The 23413-nt window shown below is 46.1% G+C and overlaps 1 protein-coding gene across 1 annotated transcript in view; it reads left to right on the top strand.

Annotated features, from left to right (window-relative positions):
* The window catches only part of LOC129335786 (uncharacterized), a 51789-nt gene extending 36691 nt beyond the window's left edge, over positions 1–15098 (top strand). Inside the window, exons 5-9 of the mRNA XM_054988577.1 lie at positions 2171–2566; positions 7147–7182; positions 8516–8573; positions 10191–10845; positions 14440–15098. Coding sequence (XP_054844552.1) covers positions 2171–2566; positions 7147–7182; positions 8516–8573; positions 10191–10350 — 650 coding nt within the window. The 3' untranslated portion in view covers positions 10351–10845; positions 14440–15098. The remainder of the gene's footprint in view (positions 1–2170; positions 2567–7146; positions 7183–8515; positions 8574–10190; positions 10846–14439) is intronic.
* The last annotated feature ends 8315 nt before the right edge of the window (positions 15099–23413 follow it).

Below are 23413 nucleotides of genomic sequence, written 5' to 3'. Positions count from 1 at the left end.
TTTATGGCGTGGATAACTCAACCTCTGCACATAGTACCCAAAAGCGCTTATCTTTGATTGTGAGGTAGCAGGAAAACCTCCATACTTACCAAAAATAAAGCAGTTTTGGAGGGGAAGTCGGGGCTCCTGGGTTCTGTTGTGAATTAGCCTGCAGCCCTGCTATAAAAATTGCTTTCTAGGACTGGGTGGGATGACACTGACTGATTTAGGACATCTTTATCCCACCTCTGTTAAGCAAGGTGGCTTGTGGACGTTTCAGAAATACTTCAAAACGATTGTTTAAATTGCTGTTTTAGGTATCTAAATAATATGCTAAAACAGCAGTTTAAATAATACTCATAAGTAGCTTAAAATAAAGCAAGCACAGAGCGTGATGCCAGTAGAGTGTCTCAGAGCCGGGGGCAGGAGGCAGCTAAAATCAGTTATGCCTCATGAAAAACACCCAAGTGGCAGTAAACTAATAGCATCAGTCACAAACCTACACGTACACTGCTCTAGAGCAGCGGTCTTCAGCCACTGGACTGGATCCTTCTAGTGGATCGCATCACGAGCCTGTATAGAGCTGCCTTTTTTTTTTTTTTGTTGCTGCATTTTTGGGAAGACCTGCCGCCAGTGCCCATGTGCGGACAGGAGGGACATCCTGCCTATCTTTGCATGCAGTCTGACAGCCAAGCTACACGAGACTCGCGGCACGTGGAGGTTCAGCCGAGTTTACCTGGGAAGTGTAGTCGGGCGAGCAGCAGCAGCTGAGCCAGAAGGACGGGCAGGAAGCAGTCGGTGAAGGGAGGTAAAAAAAAAGCCTTCTGCCTGCTAGCGGCCTGCCAGCTTCGGGCTCCCTTCGCTGACTCTTTCCCTTTGACCACCTGGACGGGAGGAAAAGAGTCAGCGAGAGGAGCCTGAAGCTGGCAGGTGGCTAGGAGGCAGAAGGCTCTCTTTGGGCTCCCCTCGTTGACTCTTTCCCTCCTGTCCTTCTGGCCCTGCTGCTGCTGCTCACCTGACTACACTTCCCAGGTAAACTTGCACAGACCCTCCACGTGCCACGCGTCTCGTGTAGCTTGGCTGTGAATGTAGCAGCAGAGTGGTGAGGCCAGGTCAGTGGTGGAGACAGGTTTTCCCTGTGTCTGATCTGTGGCTTGTGCCTCACTGTGGTCTACTACTTTGTGCTTGGCCTGTACTGCCTTTCCTTGGTTCTCAGGGTGCTAGTCTTCAATACAATGAGGTCACAACTCTGGGTCGTCCTCTTCCTGTGCTTGCAGCTGAGTAGACCACATGCTGCACTTCAGGAATTAAAGTTGCACCCAAGTTCTGCAAAGGTTTAAGACCGCTTCTGTCGAGACCCCTATAGTATTGCGGAAGCCTCAGAGGAGGGGGAGGAGGCAGGAGAGAATATAAAATGTACTTGTGCTCTACTTTCCCTGCCGCTGCCAGATACTAGGTTTGTCCGGTGTCTGCTGTTGGCCATCTGTATGAGCATGGAGCCTGGAGGGTGTCCAGTCATGCCAACCACTGATGTCAGCTCAGGATGGAGGCTCCAGAGAACCAATGTTGTGATAGATAGATTGATATCCTGAAGACCTGTGCAATTCACACACACATGCAAACATGTACCACTTTTAATAGAATGACCTTCTCTCTGTATCTCAAAGACTGTGCAATTGGTCTGAGCATTGCAGTCTAAGAGCCAGGGTTCAGTGTAACCGTTTTTGGCCCTTTGGAGAACAACTGATTGCCTAGCCTGTCCTTTTCGTGAGCCACGTCCTCCGTTGCATGCTCTCTTGCTCGTCGCAAGGAAAATGGGGAAGCCGCACTGTTGTTTTCTCAGCATCAGGGTAGCAAGAAGCAGGAGAGAGCAGCTGTCGTATCATCCGTTGTGTTTCGTGTCTTCTGTAAAACAAAACAGCCTGGGTGTTGGTGAAAATCCAACCAGCCCAAAGCTGTAAGCATGATGTATGTGGTTGGGGATAGAATTCGTACCGATTCCCAGAGTGGGCCGATGCAACAGCTGGTAATAAATGATCACAAGGAGATTTCCGGCCTGCCCTTCAATAAATATGTGCTGGTCAGACAGACTGAAGGCCAAGTTGGGAGTCTCCCATTCAGTAATTACAGTAAAAATCCTGTTGCGTGTCTCTAAAGCATACCTAAGAAACTGTACTTACACATGTTATAGAATCAAAGGCTCTCACACCAAGTGGGCAGCCGGCGCCTCCCAAGACTAGTGCGACCCCAGCTGTGGTCTCCGGAGACCCGTATGGAAGCAAGACCACCTCACCCCCTGACTTGAACACTGCCACGACACTTCTCAGGAGGACAACCAAGCCATCCTCAGATGGGCCCACCACGATGGAAACCCCCCGACGGATTGGCGGTGGCGTTTCCGGCACAGATCCTAAAAACGTAATGCAGCACAAAAGAACAACCACTCAAGACTCCCATCCTGAGAGTAGCAAGCCGTCATTCAGTACTCTCTCAACAGAAGTCAGCAGTCCAACAGCCACCCCTTCCAGGAACACCCCAGAGAACACCACATGGCTGTCCAAGATGGACATCCCACATGGACAAGCAGGTTTGTCCCTAGATTTCCGGGTGTGTGAACAGCCGCTAACCGTTGACCTCTCTGCTACAGCTGTCTTAGGGTGTGAGCTCACACTCCAGTTGTTCGTTTTCCGCTTGCGCTGGAGCTGATAAGCTGTGCATTTCCCATCTGTGTGTGCTTTTTTTCTCCTAGACTGGCATGCTATGGAGATTTTATCCCCCCCACCCCCATAATAAAAGAAGAAAAATAAATGTTGCGTGTACTCACACACACAAATCTCATGCAATGTGCTGGAAAAGAAGCGGCTTGAAGGAGGCCTCAGAAGGAGAGTGATAGAGCTCCAGAGGGGTGATTGTATTAGTTTCTTGCTGCAAAAATAAATAAGAGTCCTGTGGGTTCCTTAACTAACAAGCTTTCTCCCCCCTGTCCTAAGCTTTGCTGGTTTACAGCCCACGTTATCAGGTGCGTGGAGCAGAATGACACCCGGTGAGGTCCAGGAAAGCTTATAAAAACTGCCAAGTCTTTAATGTGCCACTGATAGTGATAGTGATAGTGATAGTGATAGTGATAGTGATAGTGATAGTGATAATATCAACAGCACTTATATACTGCTCTTCTAGACAGATTAGTGCCCCATTCAGAGCACTGAACAAAGTCAGTGTTATTATTGAGTTACCCACACAGTTATTATTAAGCTACCCGCAGAGCCCCGTGGCGCAGAGTGGTAAGCAGCAGTACTGCAGCCCAAGCTCTGCTCACGACCTGAGTTCGATCCCAGCGGAAGTGGGCTCAGGGAGCCGGCTCAAGGTTGACTCAGCCTTTCATCCTTCCGAGGTCGGTAAAATGAGTGCCCAGTTTCCTGGGGGTAAAGTGTAGATGACTGGGGAAGGCAATGGCAAACCACCCCGTAACAAAAGTCTGCCAAGAAAACATTGTGATGCGACGTCCCCCCATGGGTCAGCAATGACTCGGTGCTTGCACAGGGGACTACCTTTACCTTTACCTACCCACATTGCTGTTCTGCTCAAGCTTTTTTATCCCATCTTACCTCCCCAAAACTCTATGTGGCGTACACAGTCCAAACTCCTTTTTTTAAAAAAAATGTCCACAATGTCCCTCTGAGAAACCGGATTGAATAGGGATTGGAACTCAGACGTATCCGCTCCAAGTCTGTAGCCACTCCACCAAGCAAGGTGCTTATGCCAACAGGTGCCAAATCCCCATCAGAAAAAAATTGACACCAAAGGAGGTAACACAACACACAAGAAGAGAGACAGAGGGAGCCGGTTCCAGCCAGCCATGCACAATGGATAATTCTTCAGAGGTTCTGCCGCTTTGCAAATAAACTAACAGAAGTTGCTTCCTGGCGAGCATCTTTAACTGTCCTCCTGTATGCACGTTCTTTGCTTGGTCATAGATCCAGAGGAGTTCACCGTGTTAGACTGTAGTTGCAAAATAGTAAAGAGTCCAGTAGCACCTTTAAGACTAACTGACTTTACTGTTGCATAAGCTTTCGAGAACCACAGCTCTCTTTGCCAGAACCACAGCTCTCTGTCAAATTGACGAAGAGAGCTGTGGTTCTTGAAAGCTTATGCTACAATAAATTTGGTTAGTCTTAAAGGGGCTACTGGATCCTTCGCTTGGTTATTTATGACCAGGGACGCCAACAAGAGAGTGACAGATCGGAGAACATTTATGGCTGGGGTGGGGGGGACAAGGGAGTGACAGATCGGAAAACAGATCGGAGAACATTGTGTCTGTGCTTGCTCAGGACTTCCTATAAAGCAGACAGCCTTCGGGGAAACACAGGGCTGCCTCTGCAGACGAAAACATGCAAGATGCAGAATACAATAGCAATGTGGTTTCTGCTCAAGGCCTTTTAAATGTTATTATTACTCTTTTTATCTTGCCCTTCCTTTGTGGAGCCCGAGGTGGCATGCTCAGTTCTTCTCCCCCATTTTATTGTCACAACAACCTCATGAGATAGTTTCAGGTGGGTAGCCACGTTGGTCTGTTGCTCTGTAGCAGAAGAGCAAGATTTGGGTCCAGTAGCACCAACTAGATTCCAAGCTGTGAGCTTCCGAGAGTCAGAGCTCCCTTCCTCAGATATCTGGCTGGGGAAGAGATGTTATCCCACAGGGCCTGCTTTGCTTGCCAAAAGGTTTACTCCTTGGCATCTCCAGTAAAAGTCTCCTTTCTGCCCCAGACACTGGAGAGCTATGCCACTCAGAGCCAAACTACAAGTGACGTCTTACACAGGTTGGACACTAGTCGGCTTCCCTCAAGTTTTGATGGGAAATGTAGGCATCCTGGTCTTGCAGCTGTAATGGAGAGCCAAGCTGTAAAACCAGGATGCCTACATTTCCCATCAAAACTTGAGGGAAGCCAACTAGTGTCCAACCTGTGTAAGACGTCACTTGTAGTTTGGCTCTCAGAGCGATGGGCCGATAGCCCAAGGCAGCTTTAGTAGGTTCAATTAGGCAGGCCCGGCGGATTCATTTTTGTTCTGGCCTCCTCCCCGAGCTCCTGCAAGGAAAGTTGCGACGAATATATATAGACACGCTAGAATTTGCCTTTTCCCACCATTGCCGCCCCCCAGGCTTGACATTTTCATGGATCCACCTACCGCACCTCTAAGATCCATTTCCTGGTCAGGCACTGCCAGTTCTGACCCTGTCCAAAAGGCTTTCTGGATCAGACCAAAATTCCATCCAGTCCAGCGTCTTGCTTGCCGGCTGCGGTCAGCCACAGATCTCTGGGATGCTTAACCTGCCTGCGGCTTTTGTATTTCAGCCGATTCCCATTGCAGTCAAACTTGGGTTGCCCCAGTCAAGTGAGTCTCCATCTCCTTGATTTCGCGCTTCACTATGGTCAGAATCACAAAATGCGAAATCCCCCCCCTTTTGGCTTTTCTTCAGTAGTAGAACAAACAGGGGTGAGCACTTCCCGCAATGACCAAGAACAAGAAGAAAGGGAAGGCAGCCACTACAATACCGAAAGAATTATGAAAATATGATTTATATGCTTATAGTAATGTATAAACGGCAGAGTGACAATACAATTGAATAAACAGCATATGTGAAAATTAATCAAAGATGTGAGTCATATATATGAGTATAAAAAGAGTATATATATATATACACATATATAAACATGTAGTATATTATATATACTACATGTTTGTGGTCTGAACCAACTTACTTTGACTTTGCATTGATATTGGTCCTGGCATTTTGTATATTACTTCCTTGTACTTACTGAATTGTGTTTTGCCATTAGTTTGCCTAGATATATTCGGCTTCTGGTCTCTAACCTTTGAATTTTTGTATATATGACTCACATCTTTGATTAATTTTCACATATGGTGTTTATTCAATTGTATTGTCACTTTGCCGTTTATACATTACTATAAGCATATAAATCATATTTTCATAATTCTTTTGGTATTGTAGTTGCTGCCTTCCCTTTCTTCTTGTTCTTTTTCCTCAGTAGTGGCTGTATCCTCTCGGGCAGCAATACAAATATTTTAAAAGTCGGTTTTTGCGGCCTTGTGCCAACCAGTCTTTGTCCGGTCATCTTTTCATGTCATGAGAACGTAGCCTTTCATATGTCTCCCTTTCAAAAACATGTTGATAAATCTCTTCTAAACCAATTCCTTCTCCAAATGGAAACATTTGAAATCCTTTGTTGGCAGGCTGTTCAAAATCACATTTTTGCCAGGCCAAGCTGGACGGGATGGTGTCCTCGTGGCTGCTACGTGGACTCCAGGGCTATTTTAAGGTGATTTAAAAATGCTACAAGGGCCTGATCCTGATCGGGCCCGCATGCAGCTGTTCCAGCTAAGAGTGTGTGATCCAGGATTCATGAACCAGCTAAACAGCTGGATTTATATCAATCTGGCTATGCCAGATCACATTGGAGAATCCCAGATCAGATCCAGGAAGCTGGAGACTGATGGGTTAAGTTAGTCGACTTCTGGCTTTTTTTTCTTTCTTTCAGGCAGGGGGGAGAGAAGGCAAAACTGTCTTCCTTGGCCCGTGCCCTCACAGCTCCACATGCTGCTGGCTGGTTCCTCTTCCAGCCTCTTTGCAAGCAGCCACAGCAGAGAAAGGGCAGCATTGACCAAGAGGGCGGCAGCAGAAAGTGGAAGCAAGCTCCACAGCACAGCAGGAGAGCGGTGTAATGCTCTCAGGGAACAGGAGGCAGCAGGCAGAGTCGATTCCCTTCCTGCCCCTCCACCCCTGCCTGAGCTCCAAAAGAAAGCTTTAAGCCACCGCCAGCCGCCTTTTAAACTCCACCGCTCCAGCGAGTCTCACCCCCGCCCCTTTGCTGCAGTTTGGGATTCTCTGGTTTGATCTTGTCGTTTGGTTCTGTCGGATTTTATTGGTTCACCTTGCATTGCGAGTGGGACATTAGCACTGGTTTTTGACCAGGTGTTGACTTTGTTTAAGGTTTCTCCTTGACTGGAAAGTCAAATTGTACATTTGCTTGGAATTAGACAATACAAAAACCACAGCTCCGGTGGCATGTAAGCATACTTAACCTTACCAATTAAAGACCAATTAAAGAGTCAGTGCCTGGTATATAACATCAATTAATGTTTTTTACAGGTTCTGTCCAGCTTCAGGCCGTGCTTCTTCCTGTAGGTAAGGAATTGTTCTGGGTTTATTACCATCAACCTGTACAAAAAGCACATGCGTTAAATGATTTGTTTATTCAATACAACGTTTTAGTTGAAGATTGGGTAGTTCCAGGGGTCATTTCGGAGAAAAAGAGCTGCAGGAACTCATTAGCACAACTCATTAGCATATGCCACGCCCCTTGCCATCACTGGAAGTGTGTCATTAGCATAATTGATTTGCATATGCCACGCCCCCTGACATCACCTATCCGGGCTGTTTTGGAACCAATTCTGGCCATTCAGGGCCGAAGTGGGGACCAAAATTGCAAAAAGGGGCTGAAAGTGGCCGAAAAGGGGCACAAAATGGTCAGGATTGGGCCGTTGCTGAGTGGGAGAGTGATCCACCACCCATCAGAGGCCTGATCCTGGCTGTTTCGGGACCAATCCTGGCTGTTTTGGGCCCGATCCTGGCCGTTTTGGGCCCAAATTGGGCCCAAAATGACTGAAAGTGGCCCAAAATGGCCAGGATCAGGCCTGAAATGGCTGGAATCTGGCTGCTGCTAGATGGGGGGGGGGGGTTCCCCCACCTGGCAGTGGCCCAATCAGGGCTGTTTTTGCCCCATTTCGGGACAAAACCGCCCAATCCAGGCCAAAACAGGGCCAAAATGGCCATTTGGGGCATGTTTGGGCCTTGATCAGGCCTAAAGCGGCCCAGATCGGGTCAGTGCTGGGCAGGGGATGGGTTCCTCGCCAGGCACCAACCCGATCTGGGCTGTTTCGGCCCTGATCCGGGCCGTTTCAGCCTCAATCCAGGCCAAAATGGGCCCAAAAATCAAGTGGGTGGGGCCACCTGACACTACCGGAACTGCATTCCTGCGCATTTCCCCTCAAAATGAGCCCTGAGTAGTTCAAATTAATAAATGAAAATGACCCTCCCATGTCCCGATTTTCAACTTCGGTCCCCCCAACCAGTCACATTCTGTTCCCTAGGCCCATCGTTATATTCCTCCTCATCTCCACTTGCTCCTTGCTCTCTTCCATTGCTTCTCCTCTCCTTACCTTTCAAGACTCCTGCCCTTCCCACTGAACTTACCAGCCCTCAGCCCTACCTAAGTCTCCTGACATGTTATCCTGAACTTCATATTAGGATTTTCCCAAAGGCGACGTCATGCTTCCTTCACGCATGCTGTATTTGTGAATGTTCTTTTGCTGTCCGTTTCTCCCACGGCAAAATTAGAATGTTTGTGAGCGTTCCGTGGCATGCCATTGGCTCATCCAGTAACAGGGGGGTGGGGGGGATGGGTGGTGTTGTATTGTATATGCCGGTTTTAATTCTCCTCCATCTTTTTTAACACCAGTGTTCATCATGCTGTCATTTGTAATTGCTGGGCTGTGGTGCTTCTACAGAAAACACGGGTAAGTTGTGTTTTGCTGCTTCTTCCCATGTTTAGGGCAACTTCGGGTCAGGTGGGGGACCTGAAAAGTTATGCACCTTCAGCCTGTCCCACGTGTACCCTGATCCATGCAGTGGCTAGTCCAGTTCATTTTCGTGCAAGAAGCAGGTTCTCCTGCACACGGCATGCTTTGCGCAGGTTCATGTTGTCCGGTGATACCCACTCAGTGGTGTAGGAGCCACGTGTGGCTGTTTGAGATGCCATTTGTGACTCTTCTGAGAACTGTTCCCAATATGGCACACATCCCATGTTTCAGGAAAGTGGGCAAGGGCCTATAGGGCCTGTGGTTGGCAGGTGGCTTCTACCTTGAAACAGCTGCCACTGGACGGACTGAAGGACAGGTAACCTGTGAGCCTCATGCCAAGAGTTAGTCGTGTTAGTCTGTAGCTACAAAATAGTAAAGAGTCCAGTAGCTCCTTTAAAACTAACCAACTTTATTGTAGCGTAAGCTTTCGAGAACCACAGCTCTCTTCGGCAGATGCATCGTTAGCTTTCGAGAACCACAGCTCTTTTTGTCAGATGCAGCCGACAAAGAAAGCTGTGGTTCTCAAAAGCTGATAATACATCCAACAAAGAGAGCTTTTGTTCTTGAAAGCTGACGATGCATCTGACAAAGAGAGCTGTAGTTCTCGAAACCTAATGCTACAATAAAGTTGGTTAGTCTTAAAGGTGCAACTGGACTCCTTACTATCATGCCAAGAATGGAAAGGTTGACCCTCTTCTGCAGCTCCCTCCCCTTCTGCATAGCCTCTTAAGCTTTCACACCTGCACCTAGACAGCTGCCAGTAGGGGAGAGCAAGCTGGCCTCAGAGAAAATAGAGTAAAACCAACAACAATATGGCAGCCAGCCAGAAAAAGAGCAGGGTGGCCATAGGGTAGTTGTGAGGCAATTTTACTGTCCTGCTGCTCACCACACCATCTGTTATACAGAGACATACTGCTTCTGAACATGGAGGTTCTATTTAGCATTGTGCAAAACTGCTGATTCCATTCCTGTTGATAGTATGTGTGGGAGGTAGGGAGTTAATGCAACAGTTTCCCCCCCCCCTTATTTCTGACTTCTTTTTTGTTTTAACTGAATAGAAAAGATGCTGTTGAAACTTCATTCAGTGTCCAACCCCCATGCTTTGTCTCAGTTCGGGGTGTGCCCCCCCAAAAGATTTGGTTTTCCTGCTTTGGCCGAAGTGGGAAACCAAATCTTTTTGGGGTGCACACCTAACTGAGACAAAGTGTAGGGGTTCGACACTGAATGGAGTGGCTTAAATACCCAAATCTTTTTCCCACTTTGGTAAACCCGAAGCGGGAAAAAGATTTGGGTATTTAAGCCACTTTGGAAAGCTTCGGGTAGAGCGGCAGCAGGCGCAGCACTTTTCTTGCTGTTGGCAAACAGCAAGTAAAGGGCTGCGCCTGCTGCCGCTCTACCCGAAGCTTTCCGAAATTTCCAAATCAGCTCAGCAATGTTGGGGTCAATCTGGAAATACTGAATCATTCCGAATTGGGCCCGATTCGGGTTAAAAACCCGAATTGGAAACCCGAGATGCACGCTCTAGTCCCAGTCTTCATTAATTTTGTTTTACAGCTGTTTTCAAAGACAGAGAGTTGTGGAAGAGATTCCCATGGCGGAGATATCTGAAGAAAGAAGTAAGATGATCTCAGCAGATACAGATCTGGAGGATGCGGGACCTTCTGAGGAAAGGACTCCCGTGCAACTCTCAGACTGTGCTACCTCCAATGGCTGAATGCTACTTCTTGGTGAGAAATCTGAGTGATCCTCAAAACTTGAAGATGGAGGGGAGCGATCGGAACAACTGCCTCGTATCGGATGCTCAGCTCCAGAGGGGAAATGGAGCTTCTTTGCCAACACAAAGGATTTATAAGGAGATCTGGGCATTCCTTTCCAAACCTTATGCCAACGCTGTTCTGACCGGCTTCATTTCTCGGGTGGGTCCACCCCAAAATGGAGATTGATGGGAGAACTTGTACCTCGCCTGGCCTCTCAGCTTATCATCTTTGAAAAGAGGGCTTTCCCCCTCCCACCAAAGGGTAGGGGAAGAGAGATGGAGAAAGTACGAGAAAGAGAGAATGTGAAATCCAGAACTGAAACGCTGGAGAAGAATGTCACTTTGGGAGCAGCCGTCAAAAGAAGCATGCCTTCTGTGGAAGAAAAGCAGGCAGCAGAGAAGTGGATGTCGATTGCCGGAACCTGGGTCTATTTCAAGTTTGGAGAAAGAAAGGTGAGCTGCAGTAGCACACACACCCTTCCTTTTCCGTGTTTCATTTTGTTATGGTCCTAAGGATTCTGAAAACCAGAGCAGGAGAGGGCCTCTGTCAAGGAGTATGTTTAGGAGAAACAACCATCTTTGCACCTTTACAAGTGGTATAGTCATGAGTAGTACAGGTTGCTAGTCAGACACGGATGAGAGATGCAACACCGGTGAAAATTCCCTTCCTGCCCATTTGTTTTTAAAAGTGCCGGTGCCCTGTCCCCCTTCGTGAGCTTGGGGCCTCTCTAGTGGGAAAACCAGCAAGGTGGTCCTGGAGGTGAAAACTGGGTTGCAAGAACTGCAGGACCATTTCTTCCTCCTAATCCTCAGTTTCCCCAGCAGAGCTGTCACGCCCCAGCTTTCCCCTTCACCAGCTGTTGAGGCAAGCTGGTGAGCCTCTGAGCATGTACAGAGTTCTGGTATGTGACCGAGCAGTCGGCATGCAGGTGAGGCCTGACATAACTTTTCTGAAGCAAGAAAGGTCTTTATTGAACTACAGCAGACAACAGAATATAGGGAGCACAGAGGGCGGGGAAAATAGATCTTGCACAAGGTTTCCAACTATGTAAAAGGAAGGAAAAGAAGATACTACTGTCTAACTACTGTCTTAAGGGTTACCATAACAACAACAACAGGTTACCATAACAACAACAACAACAACAACAACCCATACTTCCTCCCACCGTTTCTCCCACTAAAGTTCAAATGAGATGCCAAGGCAGCCAAACTCTTTATCTAAACCCTCATTAATCAAGAAAGTGGGAGAAAGTATGAGCTTTTCTGCCCACTCGACTTATTCCTGATGTTCTTAGCAGTTGATCTCCAAACACTGGAATCAGGTGTGGTTCTTCCACACATCGGCCCTCTTGTATTTTTACAGTTGTGGAGTCGCTTTATTTTGTTCCGCACATGCCTTAAATAATAGGATTTTCAAGTGAGAGTGCTGTCGACGACAGTAGCATCATCGGTGACATCGCAGCATCCCCCTTTTTTATTTTTTGCACACGCTTAGAACGTTATATCAATGTAAGGGTTGATTTTTTTTTTTAAGATTGAAAATGAACACATGGAGAAGTCTTGGCACGGGAAGCCTAAAAGGGGAACAACTCCACTACCCGTACCTAAGTTTCACTCTCCCCACAATCCAAAAGAGAGCCCCAGCTAGGCTGATCCAGAGCTAGGAGGCGGAGGCCACCAGGGGCAGGGCAAAGCGACCTTTGTTGGAATGGATCCCAGCAGCTTTGTACTCTTCAAACTGCTCTGCTTTTTCTGGTTCCAGGAGAGGCCATCCCTTATCCCCTGGGCCCCCATGGCTTTTGAAATGTTTAAATTTTGCAATTTCCTAGCATTATATTGACTTACTGTTATAACAATTCATGCAGCAGATTCTCTGAATTGCCAGCTTTCATTTGTTAAAAAAAAAAGTCTCTGGTTTCTTACTTTGCAGAGATCTGAGGGGGAAAAGGCATCTCTCAGCAGTGGGACAGGTTAGAGACTTGCTTTTTTAAAAAATGGAAGTTTGGAACGCAGAGGATCTGCCGCATGTATCTGTAAATTGATACAATGCTATGAAAAAGATAGTTTTTTTAAAAAGACAAAAATGAAACCGAGGGGAGGGGGAAGGAGTTCAATGATGGTAAACATTCAATCATTGAAATGTGGGTGGGTGCAGGTGGGTGGGACAAACAAAACTAAAAGAAATGTTACGCACAAGGGGAAAAAAATAGACTCAAAATTCCAGAAAAAGATTGGGGTAAAAGTAATCTTAAAAGAGACAGAAGGGGAGGGGGGGCAAAAAAACCTAAAGCAAAAACTAAAGGCAAAAAAATGTATGCAGAAATCAGGGGATAAATCTAAGCAATATGGGGGCAGAAATGATAGAAAACCCTCCTCTATGTTTGTGTATGTGTGTATCTGTATGTGTTCGTGTGTGCGCACACATGCATGCACACAGTGTCTACATTTTAGACCATATGGGACATAATAATTATGAGGGGATGACAGGAAGAGCTTGCTGAGGATTTGGGGGGGCGGGAATCTTGCACCTGACCCTCCACACTGTTGCCTCCAAGTTTGGGTTAATAACAACAACATTCGACTTATATGCCACACTTCAGGACAACCTAATGCTCTCTCAGAGCGGTTTACAAAGTGTGTTATTATTATCCCCATGACAACCACCCTGTGATGTGGGCTGGGCTGAGAGAACTCTGAGAGAGCTGTGACTGACCCAAGGTCACCCAGCTGGCTTCAAGTGGAGGAGTGGGGAATCAAACCTGGCTCTCCAGATGAGATTCCTGCCGCTCCTAAACACAACACCAAACTGCCTTCCAGAAAGGCGTGCTAAGCCTTGCCCCACCTGTGTCTTGCAGGCATTTGTTTTCCTTAGCCAAGTTCTGATGTTGCAAACGAGCAGTTCTAGAAGAAAAGCAGCTGGGGGAAGGACCAAGATTACAGGGCAGTTAATAACAGAGAGAAGGAGGGTGTTGCGCCTCTCAAACCCCTTCTGGGCTTAAAATGAGACCCTCCCTGGTTTGCATGTCATGAAGGAGTTACGCATGAAGCTGCAGTCAGCATTGTCTACTCTGACTTGCTGCCATTTTCCTGTGTCTCAGGCAGAGACCTTTCACGTTACCTACTGCCTGGTCCTTTTTAACTGGAGATGCTGGGAATTGAACCTACCACCTTCTGCATGCCAAATAGATCCTCTGCCACGGAGCCATGGCCTCTCCCAGTTTGGGAGAGATCCAGATTTAAAAATGAGATTGGCTCTTGTCACGTCTAGTTTAACCCTCCTTTTTAGACTTGCTGGTGTCCCATTATGTCCCCTGCAAGGTCTTGCACTCTGCGGATAAGCAATTACTGGTGGTTCCCGACCCAAGGGACGTTTGTCTGTCCTCGACTAGGGCCAGAGCCTTTTCAGCTCTGGCCTGGTGGCACACACACCTGTCGGAGTTTTGGGCCCTATGGGATCAGTCGTAGTTCCGCAGGGCTTGTAAGACGGTGATGTTCCAGCCGGCCTTTGATCGAGGACTGGCATTGGTCCCCTTTTCTATCTTTCTCCTGACCGTCGTGCCCCATTTTCCATCCCGGTCTGGTGCCATTCCACAGCTGACCCTGCAGAATTTAAGCTTTTGCCTTTTATAGAGGCCTATGTATTTTAATGATGCCTGAACTGAATAACTGTGATCGGTGATAACTTTTATAGTTTTATGTGTTTTTAAGATAGTATTTTATTGATGTTTTGTTGATGTTGGCCGCCCTGAGCCTGTTCCCGGGGAAGGTGGGATATAAATCTGATTGATTGATTGATTGATTGATTGATTGATTGATTGATTGATTGATTGATTGATTGATTGATTGATTGATTGATTGATTGATTGATTGATTGGGAACAGCAAATATGGTGCCCAACTCTGACCAAATTTATGCAGGCCTTTGAATACTATTGAATGCGGATGTCAGAAACAGAGTTCTCCGTACAAGTGTGAAAACCACGATGATATCTTTAAATGCAACTTCTTCCATCTAGTGCCGTGATCTCCATTATCTGGTCTTTTTTAGGTGGGACGAGTGCTGCAGCTGTACAGAAGAAATGAAGACAGCTTGGGAGGAAAAACATCATATGTCAAGCAGCAGATGTGACGGGAGACGAATTGGTACTTATAACTGCCCTGTTATTGGTTTGCTGCCTCTTCAGATTGGAATGGCAAGAGCTGAACGGACGAAGAGCACAATCCGGGGATGGGGGAGGCTGTTCTCTCTCTCTCGAGAGCCTTCTCAAAAGGAAGGGGACCAGCAGTCTTGCACAAGACATCTTAACAGGAATGGGATTGGTGCCATATCATCGGCCACATTCATTTTAAGAGCGAAAATGCAAGAGAACCTGTAGAGTACAGCCAAAGAGCCTTCTGGTACATTATTAAAGACTCAAACCATTATTTTAGCAAGTGTTTTGGGGGTAGAAAGCTAGTTTGCCAGATGCATGAAGTAGCCATGGATGGCAATGGGGGGACACACACACCCCGGGTGCAAAGTGCAACTGAGCGGAAGTGAGTCTCAAATTCCTTGCGGGGAAGGAACACGCAGGGCTTTCTGTGAAAGCACAAAGTGTGTTTAAGGGCTTCCTAACCGATCAGAGAGTTTTAAAACCAACTAACCATCTGTCATTGAATTTACTAAATTGTTGATTGTGTGTACTGACTCGCCTCAATAAAACTGCCTTTTGGAGAATGCTAACTGAAAAGTTCCTTCACAGCGTAGAACAAACTCTTATTCATAAGAAAAGCCAAGCCATCTGAGGGCCAAGCTACAAGTGACGAATGACACTTGAACAGCAAGTGTATTTCTCCCTGTTCACTTGCCCTCCACTCAATCCACTTACCGTTCAAGTGTCATTTGTCACTTGTAGCTTGGCCCTGACACAGGCTTGATCACATTTTAGATTAGCAGGCCAAATACAACAAGTTCAATACCCATCAGGATTTTCAAAGACCAGGGCTTTTTATCTGGGGAAAGAGGTGGTGGAACTCAGTGATGGAACTCAGGACCGCACGATGATGTAACTTGGGGTCAGCTGGAACAAGGGGGGAGTTTTTTAAAGTTTAAATTGCCCTCTTGAAAATGGTCACATGGCTGGTGGCCCTGCCCCCTGATCTCCAGACAGAGGGGAGTTTAGATTGCCCTCTGTGCCACTGCGAGGAGGGCAATCTCAACTCCCCTCTGTCTGGAGATCAGGGGGCGGGGCCACCAGCCATGTGACCATTTTCAAGAGGTGCCGGAACTCCGTTCCACCATGTTCCTGCTGAAAAAAAAGCCCTGTTAAAGACCCAGGGTTTAAAAAAACACAGCAACGTGGAATGGACATTGCCAGGTATTGGCTCTTTTTCTTAGAGAGAAGGCCGCCCTAGGCACTCTTTGGATACGCACTAGAAAGAAATGTGATCTTGGGCTCAAAACACACGAGATAAAATACCTAGATTCAACTCATGTTCTCTTACCTAAAGGTTTGCCGGGAAGTGTAGGCGTCCTTGCAGCTTAAAGTTTAGCATTTACAGTGCAGGCGTCCTTGCAGCTTAAAGTTTAGCATTTACAGTGCAGGCGTCCTTGCAGCTTAAAGTTTAGCATTTACAGTGCAGGTGTCCTTTTAGCTTAAAGTTTAGCACTTACAGTGCAGGCGTCCTTGCTGCTTAAAGTTTAGCATTTACAGAGCAGCGAGGAGGGAAGTGCAGGTGTGGAGCGCCTTTCCTCCCACTCTCAAGGGGCATCATGGCATTTTCCCTTCCCCTCACCTGGCCTGGCCCTGCAGAGCGACGCCTGGCTGCACCGGGAGACTTTAAGCTGCAAGGACCCCCGCACATCCCTCTCTGCTGCTCTGTAAATGCTAAACTTTAAGCTGCAAGGATGCCTACACTTCCCGACAAACCTTTAGGTAAGAGAACACGAGTTGAACCTAGGTATTTCATCTCGTGTGTTTCGACTGTTAGAGGGCCCTTTTTGACACATCAACACAAACTGGTGTGGCCTTGAAGTTTAAGTGTTAATAAGCCCTTTTACCAGGGAGTTGCATGACATTTGTACTTTAGCTTTTAAAAATCAGATTGCAGCTGCTATGATTTAAAGGAGTTAGGTGTCGTAGGGCGAAGGTGTAGTGGAGGAGAAGGGCAATTAACTTCCCCATTGGATCATTTTCCCGCTTAAAATCACCACTCTCAAATGGCTTTTGAGAGAAGGCAGCATAGTATATAGCCCGATCTTGTCAGATCTCAGAAGTTAAGCCGGGTTGGTGCTTAAGTGGGTAACCACCAAGGAAAACTCTGCAGAGGAAGGCAAGGGCAGATCACCTGTTTTCTCACTTGCCTTGACAGCCCCTTGCTGGGGGTTGCCATAAGTCAATTGTGGTTTGACAGCATATATAGACACACACAAACTGCTTTTATCCTCTGGACACTATTTTTTTACTAGGACAGGCAAAGCTGTTCAGGGGCAGATGTTCAGCAGGGTGGGCATGGCGAGAATTAAACAGCCACTCTTCCCCCTCTCTGCCCATGCTTGCGTCCACTGCCCTGTGGCTACATTGTTTTTTAAAAGGTTGTGAAAAATAATCCCAGAATTACAGAAACCCCTGTAAAGAGAAGGGGAAAAGATGTGCAAAGCACCAGAAGTGATAAAGCTGTAATAATTAATTGCGACACATATGCACAAAAGCAGAGTGTAGTACAGAGACAGTAATAGTAGTATACAACAACAACGAACAATGGACAAGAATATTAACAGTAAATACAGCAATTCATGCACCCAAATTCAGCAGTAATATTAACTATGAAGCACAAAAAGCACAGCAGTTAATGCCCAAACACTCAGCAGTCAAAAGTTTATTTCCCCAGACCAAGACCCGCAACTATGAACGCATTTTGCCTCTCTGCTTCCATAGGGCCAGTGAGCCGGAAAGCTTCAAAGAAATCTCCCAAACTCAAAATATGTCTGCTAAATGCCTTTCAGTGGGTCTCCTTAGTCAGTGGGTCCCTCCTTGATTGGGATTTCCGTGATAGCAAATTTCGCTTGCCCGTAACAAAACGGCCCCAGGAAAGGTATTCTGACATTCATTTAAGTAGACACATTGGAACAGACAAAGCTGTCTTGAGCAGTCAGGGCCATAATCTACATATCTAGTCTGCATTTATCCAGTATGTTGTTACTAATTTATTTACATTATTTATAGTCTGCATTCCTCGCTGAGACTGGAGTACACAGTGTAGGTCAGTACGGTCAACAGCTGGAACATTCAATAAACAATACAATTGGGTAAGGATTGCAGGAAAAACAATCAGAAATCTGTTCCAAATGTTGCTGAAACAAAACATAAGCAAATTGACACAATATGTTTCGGGACCTGAAAACTATTCTGTAGGAGCATTCTTAACAGCAACAGACAGTACATAGTAGCATATGCTACAGTCCCTATCTCTTTCCAGCATATTTCTCCCAGCCATTTCCTTACAGTAGTCCTATTACCAGCACAAAAAAGCACTCTTGAGTACTTCAGTTTTGTGTAGTTGGCGGAAAGCCAGGAGACTGGAAGCTGCTTTTCAGGCAGGCCATTGCGCAAAATAAGGGGCCACCACAGAGCATGTGTGCGTACGGGCAGCTGTTGATTTCCCCATGTGTCAGGTGGCCCTTGTAGAAGGCCCTGGTAAGATGACCAAAGCTGGCATGGCAGGGCATAGGGAGAGAGGCGGTCCCATAGGTATGAGGGACTAAGTCCATGAAGGGCTTTGTAGGTGATAGCCTATCACTTGAGCCCGATAACGGGATAACTTATTTGCCAAAAAGACAAATAAATGGGTACTAGATCAAATCACCCCTGAATTCTACCTAGAAGCTAAAATGACAAGACTAAAGCTATTGTACTTTGGTCCCATCCTGAGAAAACCAGATTCTCTGGAAAAGTCAATAATGCTAGGAAAAGTGGAAGGCAGTAGGAAAAGAGGAAGACCTAAAACGAGATGGCTGGACTCAAATAAAAGAAGCCACGTCCTCTGGTTTGCAGGATCTGAGCAAGTCTGTTAAAGATAGGACGTTTTGGAGGCCTTTCATTCATACGGTCGCCATAGGTCGGAGGCGACTTGACGGCACATCACACACACACAAATGGGAAGCTGATGGAGTGACTGCAGAGTGGTACATGGTAAGCATGCTTTGCCTACCTCCTGATGATAATCAGGCTTCAGCAATCTGCACCAGGCAGAGTCTCCAAGTTGCAGTACAGTATCGTCTCGATTTTACTGCTGTGTGACCAGTTTCGCTGTGTCGAGGTAAGGGGACATCTTATTTATTTTTTATTAAATGTGTAGTCCACTCTCCCAGCAAGTAAATAAATAAAGTAAATAAATAAATAATGGACCCATATAGACTTGAGAACTTCTTATAACCTGTGCCTCCCCTTCCCTCTGCTGTCCAAGTTCAAGTTGTAAACTCCTTGGGGCAGGGATCTTCTAGAAAACAACGGTATGAATCTGCCTCTTCAAAACTGCAAGTGGGACTTAGACCCGTCCTTGGAAATTTTGTTCTCATAGGGGGATTCCACATGATCGATTTTGATCGGACTTTCTGAGCAGTCGTGCTGCAGTGGAGTCGTACGAATCCACCACTCCCCGATTCCCCATTAAGGCTTTTGTTTCGCATTGACATTTCATTTCATTATGCTCAAAGTCCATCATGCAGAATTTGCCAATATAAAAATCAATTCCTCATTGCTTTTTCTAGGGGAAGTGTCGACAGATATGCGTCTTCTTTTTAAAAAAAAAAAATTCCCCCCCAAAAACGTTGCTACATTGCATCAAACAAACACATCTGATAGGTCAGAGCATTTCCTACCAATATCGTGGAATGACTATTGGTTATTGACATTTGGAGGGAAAATTGTTACCAATGACCCCGCTTTCCCTCTGCCCCAGAAGCCTTCCCACGTGTGGAAACACAAAGAAATACACAGGTCTCCATTGTTTCATTCTCAGTACAACCATGTGAAATAAAATTAGGCCGATAGAATGATCAATCAATCTTTATTAATATGGTCTTAGACCAGCACAAGTACTGGGAAAATTCCCAACCATAACAGCAGGTAAAAACTCAATTCTCACAAATAGTAATACAGGAGAATACATATAAATAAATAGTATATAAGATTATTAAAATTCTAAAAATGTATGAATAAAATTTAAGCCATCAAATTCTGATGGATTTGACTGCCTGCCATGCAAAACTGCAATATGTACATTCTTACATATACCGAAACTTATCAACCAAGATATCTACTAAGCAAGGGGTGGATAAACAAAGAATCTCTTTACACAAGACATCTTACACAGCAACGCTCAAGTGACTTACTTTCGGTGCGGTCTTATATTCAAGTGTACTCTGCCGCCCTAGTAGGGTGTGTGTATCCACAATGGGAGAACAAGTGCAAGACCTTTCACTTGATCCTACTCGTGTAAGATGTCTTGTGTAGAGAGAGACTTTCAGTGATACCAGGAGAAACAAAGTAAAATGTGTTCCATAGATTCAGCCTCCCCTGAACCACAAAGACATGGTCTTGGGAACCTTTTTATATCATTCATCCAAAAACACAGAAGGTAGTGCTTGACACCTAGCAAGGGAACATTTCTCCTGTAACTAGAAATCTCCAACTGAAAGAGATAAACAGCTGGGGGAACTACATATCTAGAGTTTTCCAGACACAAGTAAGTTAGTAACCTCTGTAGATCTGCCTGCCTCGGGCTGATAGAATGATTGGCCCAGGGTCACCCAGTGATCTTCTTCACTGTTGAGTGGGGATTTAAACCCAGGTCTCGCAGATCCGAGGGTCTCACCAGACGAGACAAAATACACTCGAATTACACAGGTAATTCGAGTGTATTTTGTAATTTGAGTGTATTTGAGTGTAATTCGTATTTCGTCTTGTGTGGTTTGACCCCGAGTCTCACTCTAACCCCTATATCACACACTAGCTCTCAATCCTTAGCTTAATACTGCCTATTTTGGCAAGTGGCAGAAGCCCTGAGTTCAAGTCCTCAATTTGCCATAAAGCTTACTGGGTGTTCTAAGGTCGCTCTCGCCACCTTCCGCCTAGCCTACCTCAGGCAGGTTACTCTGAAAAAATGGGAAGGTGTTACCTGGAAGAAGGGGGAGGACAAAAATAGATTTAGAAAGCCGGCCTTCATCCCGACTGCTGTGCGTACAATGACCAGTCTTGTTCTTCAGTGGTGTCTGCTGCTGAGTATGCCGCTGTCAACCTCAGTTTCCCCATGTCGGTGCCTTGTCCCACTCGATGCTGTTCCCGCCTTACTGCTACTAAGAGAACCTAAAGCTGTGTGTGAAAGAGCACGCTTTGGGTCCAGTAGCACCAACTAGATTTCTAGGGTATGAGCTTTCAAGAGTCAAAGCTCCCTTCATCAGATACAAAGGATTTAAAAAGGAAGGAGTCTTTATAATCCAGGCAGAGGGCGGGAGGGGTATTGCAAATTAGAGTGTCAGGAAGCTAGCTATAATACATGTTGTAGTTCGCTTGATAGAGCATGGGTGCAAATTTAGTGCGTGGTTAGTGGGAGGGGCCATTCTGATCAAGCCACTCAATGTCCTGGAAACAGGGCAAGAAGCCAACCTCTCTCCCCAACTGATGTGTCCCTCCCCACATCTGGTATTTATTATTTATTTGATTTATACCCCGCCCTCCCCACAAATGGGCTCAGGGCGGCTAACAATATTCATAAAACACGGTGAATCAATCATAAAACCATACAATCAATAATAACCTTTAAAAAGTCATTAAAATAGTCCAGGCACAGGCTGTTTAAATAAATATTTGGGAGTCGGTATATGGGCATAGCAGAGGTATTCAGAAGTATGCTGCCTCTGACCAGGGAGGTTTCTATTTATCCATGTTTATCCCATCCCTTTGAGCTCTTGACATTTTGTCCTCGAAAAACCTCCATGAGGTTAGAGTGAGAGTGACTGGTCCAAGGCAGAGCAGAGATTCGAACCCAGGTCTCCCAAATCTGGCACTCGACCACCCAGTCCTAACCTCCATGAGTTTACTCAAGTCCTTTGAAAAGCCAGCTAAACTAGCACCCCTCAACAGACTATCTTGTGGCAGTGAGTTCCATGAACTGATTTACACACTGTGTCAAGAAGCATTCTCTTCCATCCAGCTTGAACATCGGCCGACAGCCTTGCAATGAAAAGGGAGGCTATGGAATTAAGTGAGAGTGACCCATTCTTGGCAAACAAGTTATCATTTGTGAATGAACGTGAGCCAATGCACGCTGCAAGCCGGAACTGGGGCAGGGACAAAGGCCATAAAGTAAGGAGGATGCAGGCTGTTCCTCTAAGAAACAGGTGCTGCATGGTGCACAAGGGTGAAACGATAAAAATCTTTGCGGGCTCATCAATGCCCTTTGGCGTCTGCATGCACTTTGTTCCATTTCTCAGAGGTGTTGTCTGGGCTTCCGCTAGAAGCAGAAGCAACGCCCTCTCTGCTTCCAGGTGGTGGAGAGAAGGTGGGAACCAGAAGACACATAAAATTAACAACACCAATTCCCTGCATCTTTCCCGTGCAGAGGAAGTTCCAGAGGAGAAAAAATGCCAGTGGACTGCAGCAGAAACGCATGCCCTGGCTGCGTTCAGATTTCATGGCAAACCTGGGACAGTGCACGACAGGAAGGGACACAGTTTAGAGGCAGTGTGTGTAGTGGTTAGCGTGTCGGACTAGGGTCGGGGGAGGTTTGAATTCCTACTCTGCCATGGAAGCTTGCTGGATGACCATGGGCCTGTCACAAGCTCTCGGCCTAATCTCCCTTGCAAGGTTGTTGTGAGGATAAAACACAAAGTATCACTGGGTTATCTTTACATTGGTCCAAAGGGCCCTGCCATACTGAATGTATCTCACAGATCACTTCCAAATTTCACAACGGTTGGTTTTGAAATGCACTGAGGCCATCTCTGTCTCCTGACAACTTTCTCCTAATATAACAGCAATTAGTTGCTTAGATACTTCATTTATTCACCACCATTCTCCCATTTATATCCGCCGGGGACCCAAAGTAGCCTACAACATTCTCCTTGCCTCTATTTTATCTTCATACCAACCCTGTGAGGTAGGTTAGGCTGAGAGTGTATGACAGAGCCAAGGTTACCCACTGAGCTTCCATGGCAGAGCGGGGTCTCCCAGATCCCGTTCAGTTACGCTAACCTCCCCAAACACTGTGACTCGCCTCAGGCATTCCAGCAAAGATCAATGCGATACTGAGCTTCTGACGATTAATTACTCGAAATCTAAAATTATGTGTTTTAGTAGACACTTTAAAAAAAAAACTAACTGGGAAATAAATGGGAATACTATAGATCAGGTTTAAAATTTGCAATACCTAGGAGTCATCTTTACATTCAATGCTAACTTCAAAGCCCACACAATTTCATCAGCAAATGCGGCCCTGAAACTATTCCAAACAAAATCATCAGCACGACTCTTATACGGATCACAAATGGGACTAACTGCTAATGTTAAGATCTTAGAAACGGTCATCTAAATTTCTTAGATCGTTATTTAATGTATCTAGATGTACTCCTAATGTTATTCTTAGGCTGGCTTGCCCAGAGTCGAACTAAAAATCTGGGGGCATGTCATCTCTTACTGGCTAAGAATTCATCTTGAGCCAAAGGGCTTAATTCCCTTGTTGCTGGCTTCTGAACCTTACCCTTCACGGTGCTCAAAGATAGCTGATAAAATTTAACAGATTGGCTTGGACCCGGTAGCCCTGTTTGATATGGGACTCAACAAAGCAAAAGCTTTAATAACCCAAAGGTTAATTAATATAGAGTCCCAAAATGATGAGGCAATACTCCCTCTATAAGAGCCTAAAAAGAGGGCTGAGTTACACCACATCCCCGTATCTTTCGGATTTTACAAACGAAAGATGTAGATGGGTCTTCTCTAGAGCACGATTTGATGCATTCTCCTCTGCAGTTTTATATGGGAGAT

Source organism: Eublepharis macularius, chromosome 9, assembly GCF_028583425.1.
Source record: "Eublepharis macularius isolate TG4126 chromosome 9, MPM_Emac_v1.0, whole genome shotgun sequence".
Taxonomy (NCBI): Eukaryota; Metazoa; Chordata; class Lepidosauria; order Squamata; family Eublepharidae; genus Eublepharis; species Eublepharis macularius.
The sequence above is the reverse complement of the archived record's forward strand: the minus strand, read 5'-3'. Positions and strand labels throughout refer to the sequence as shown.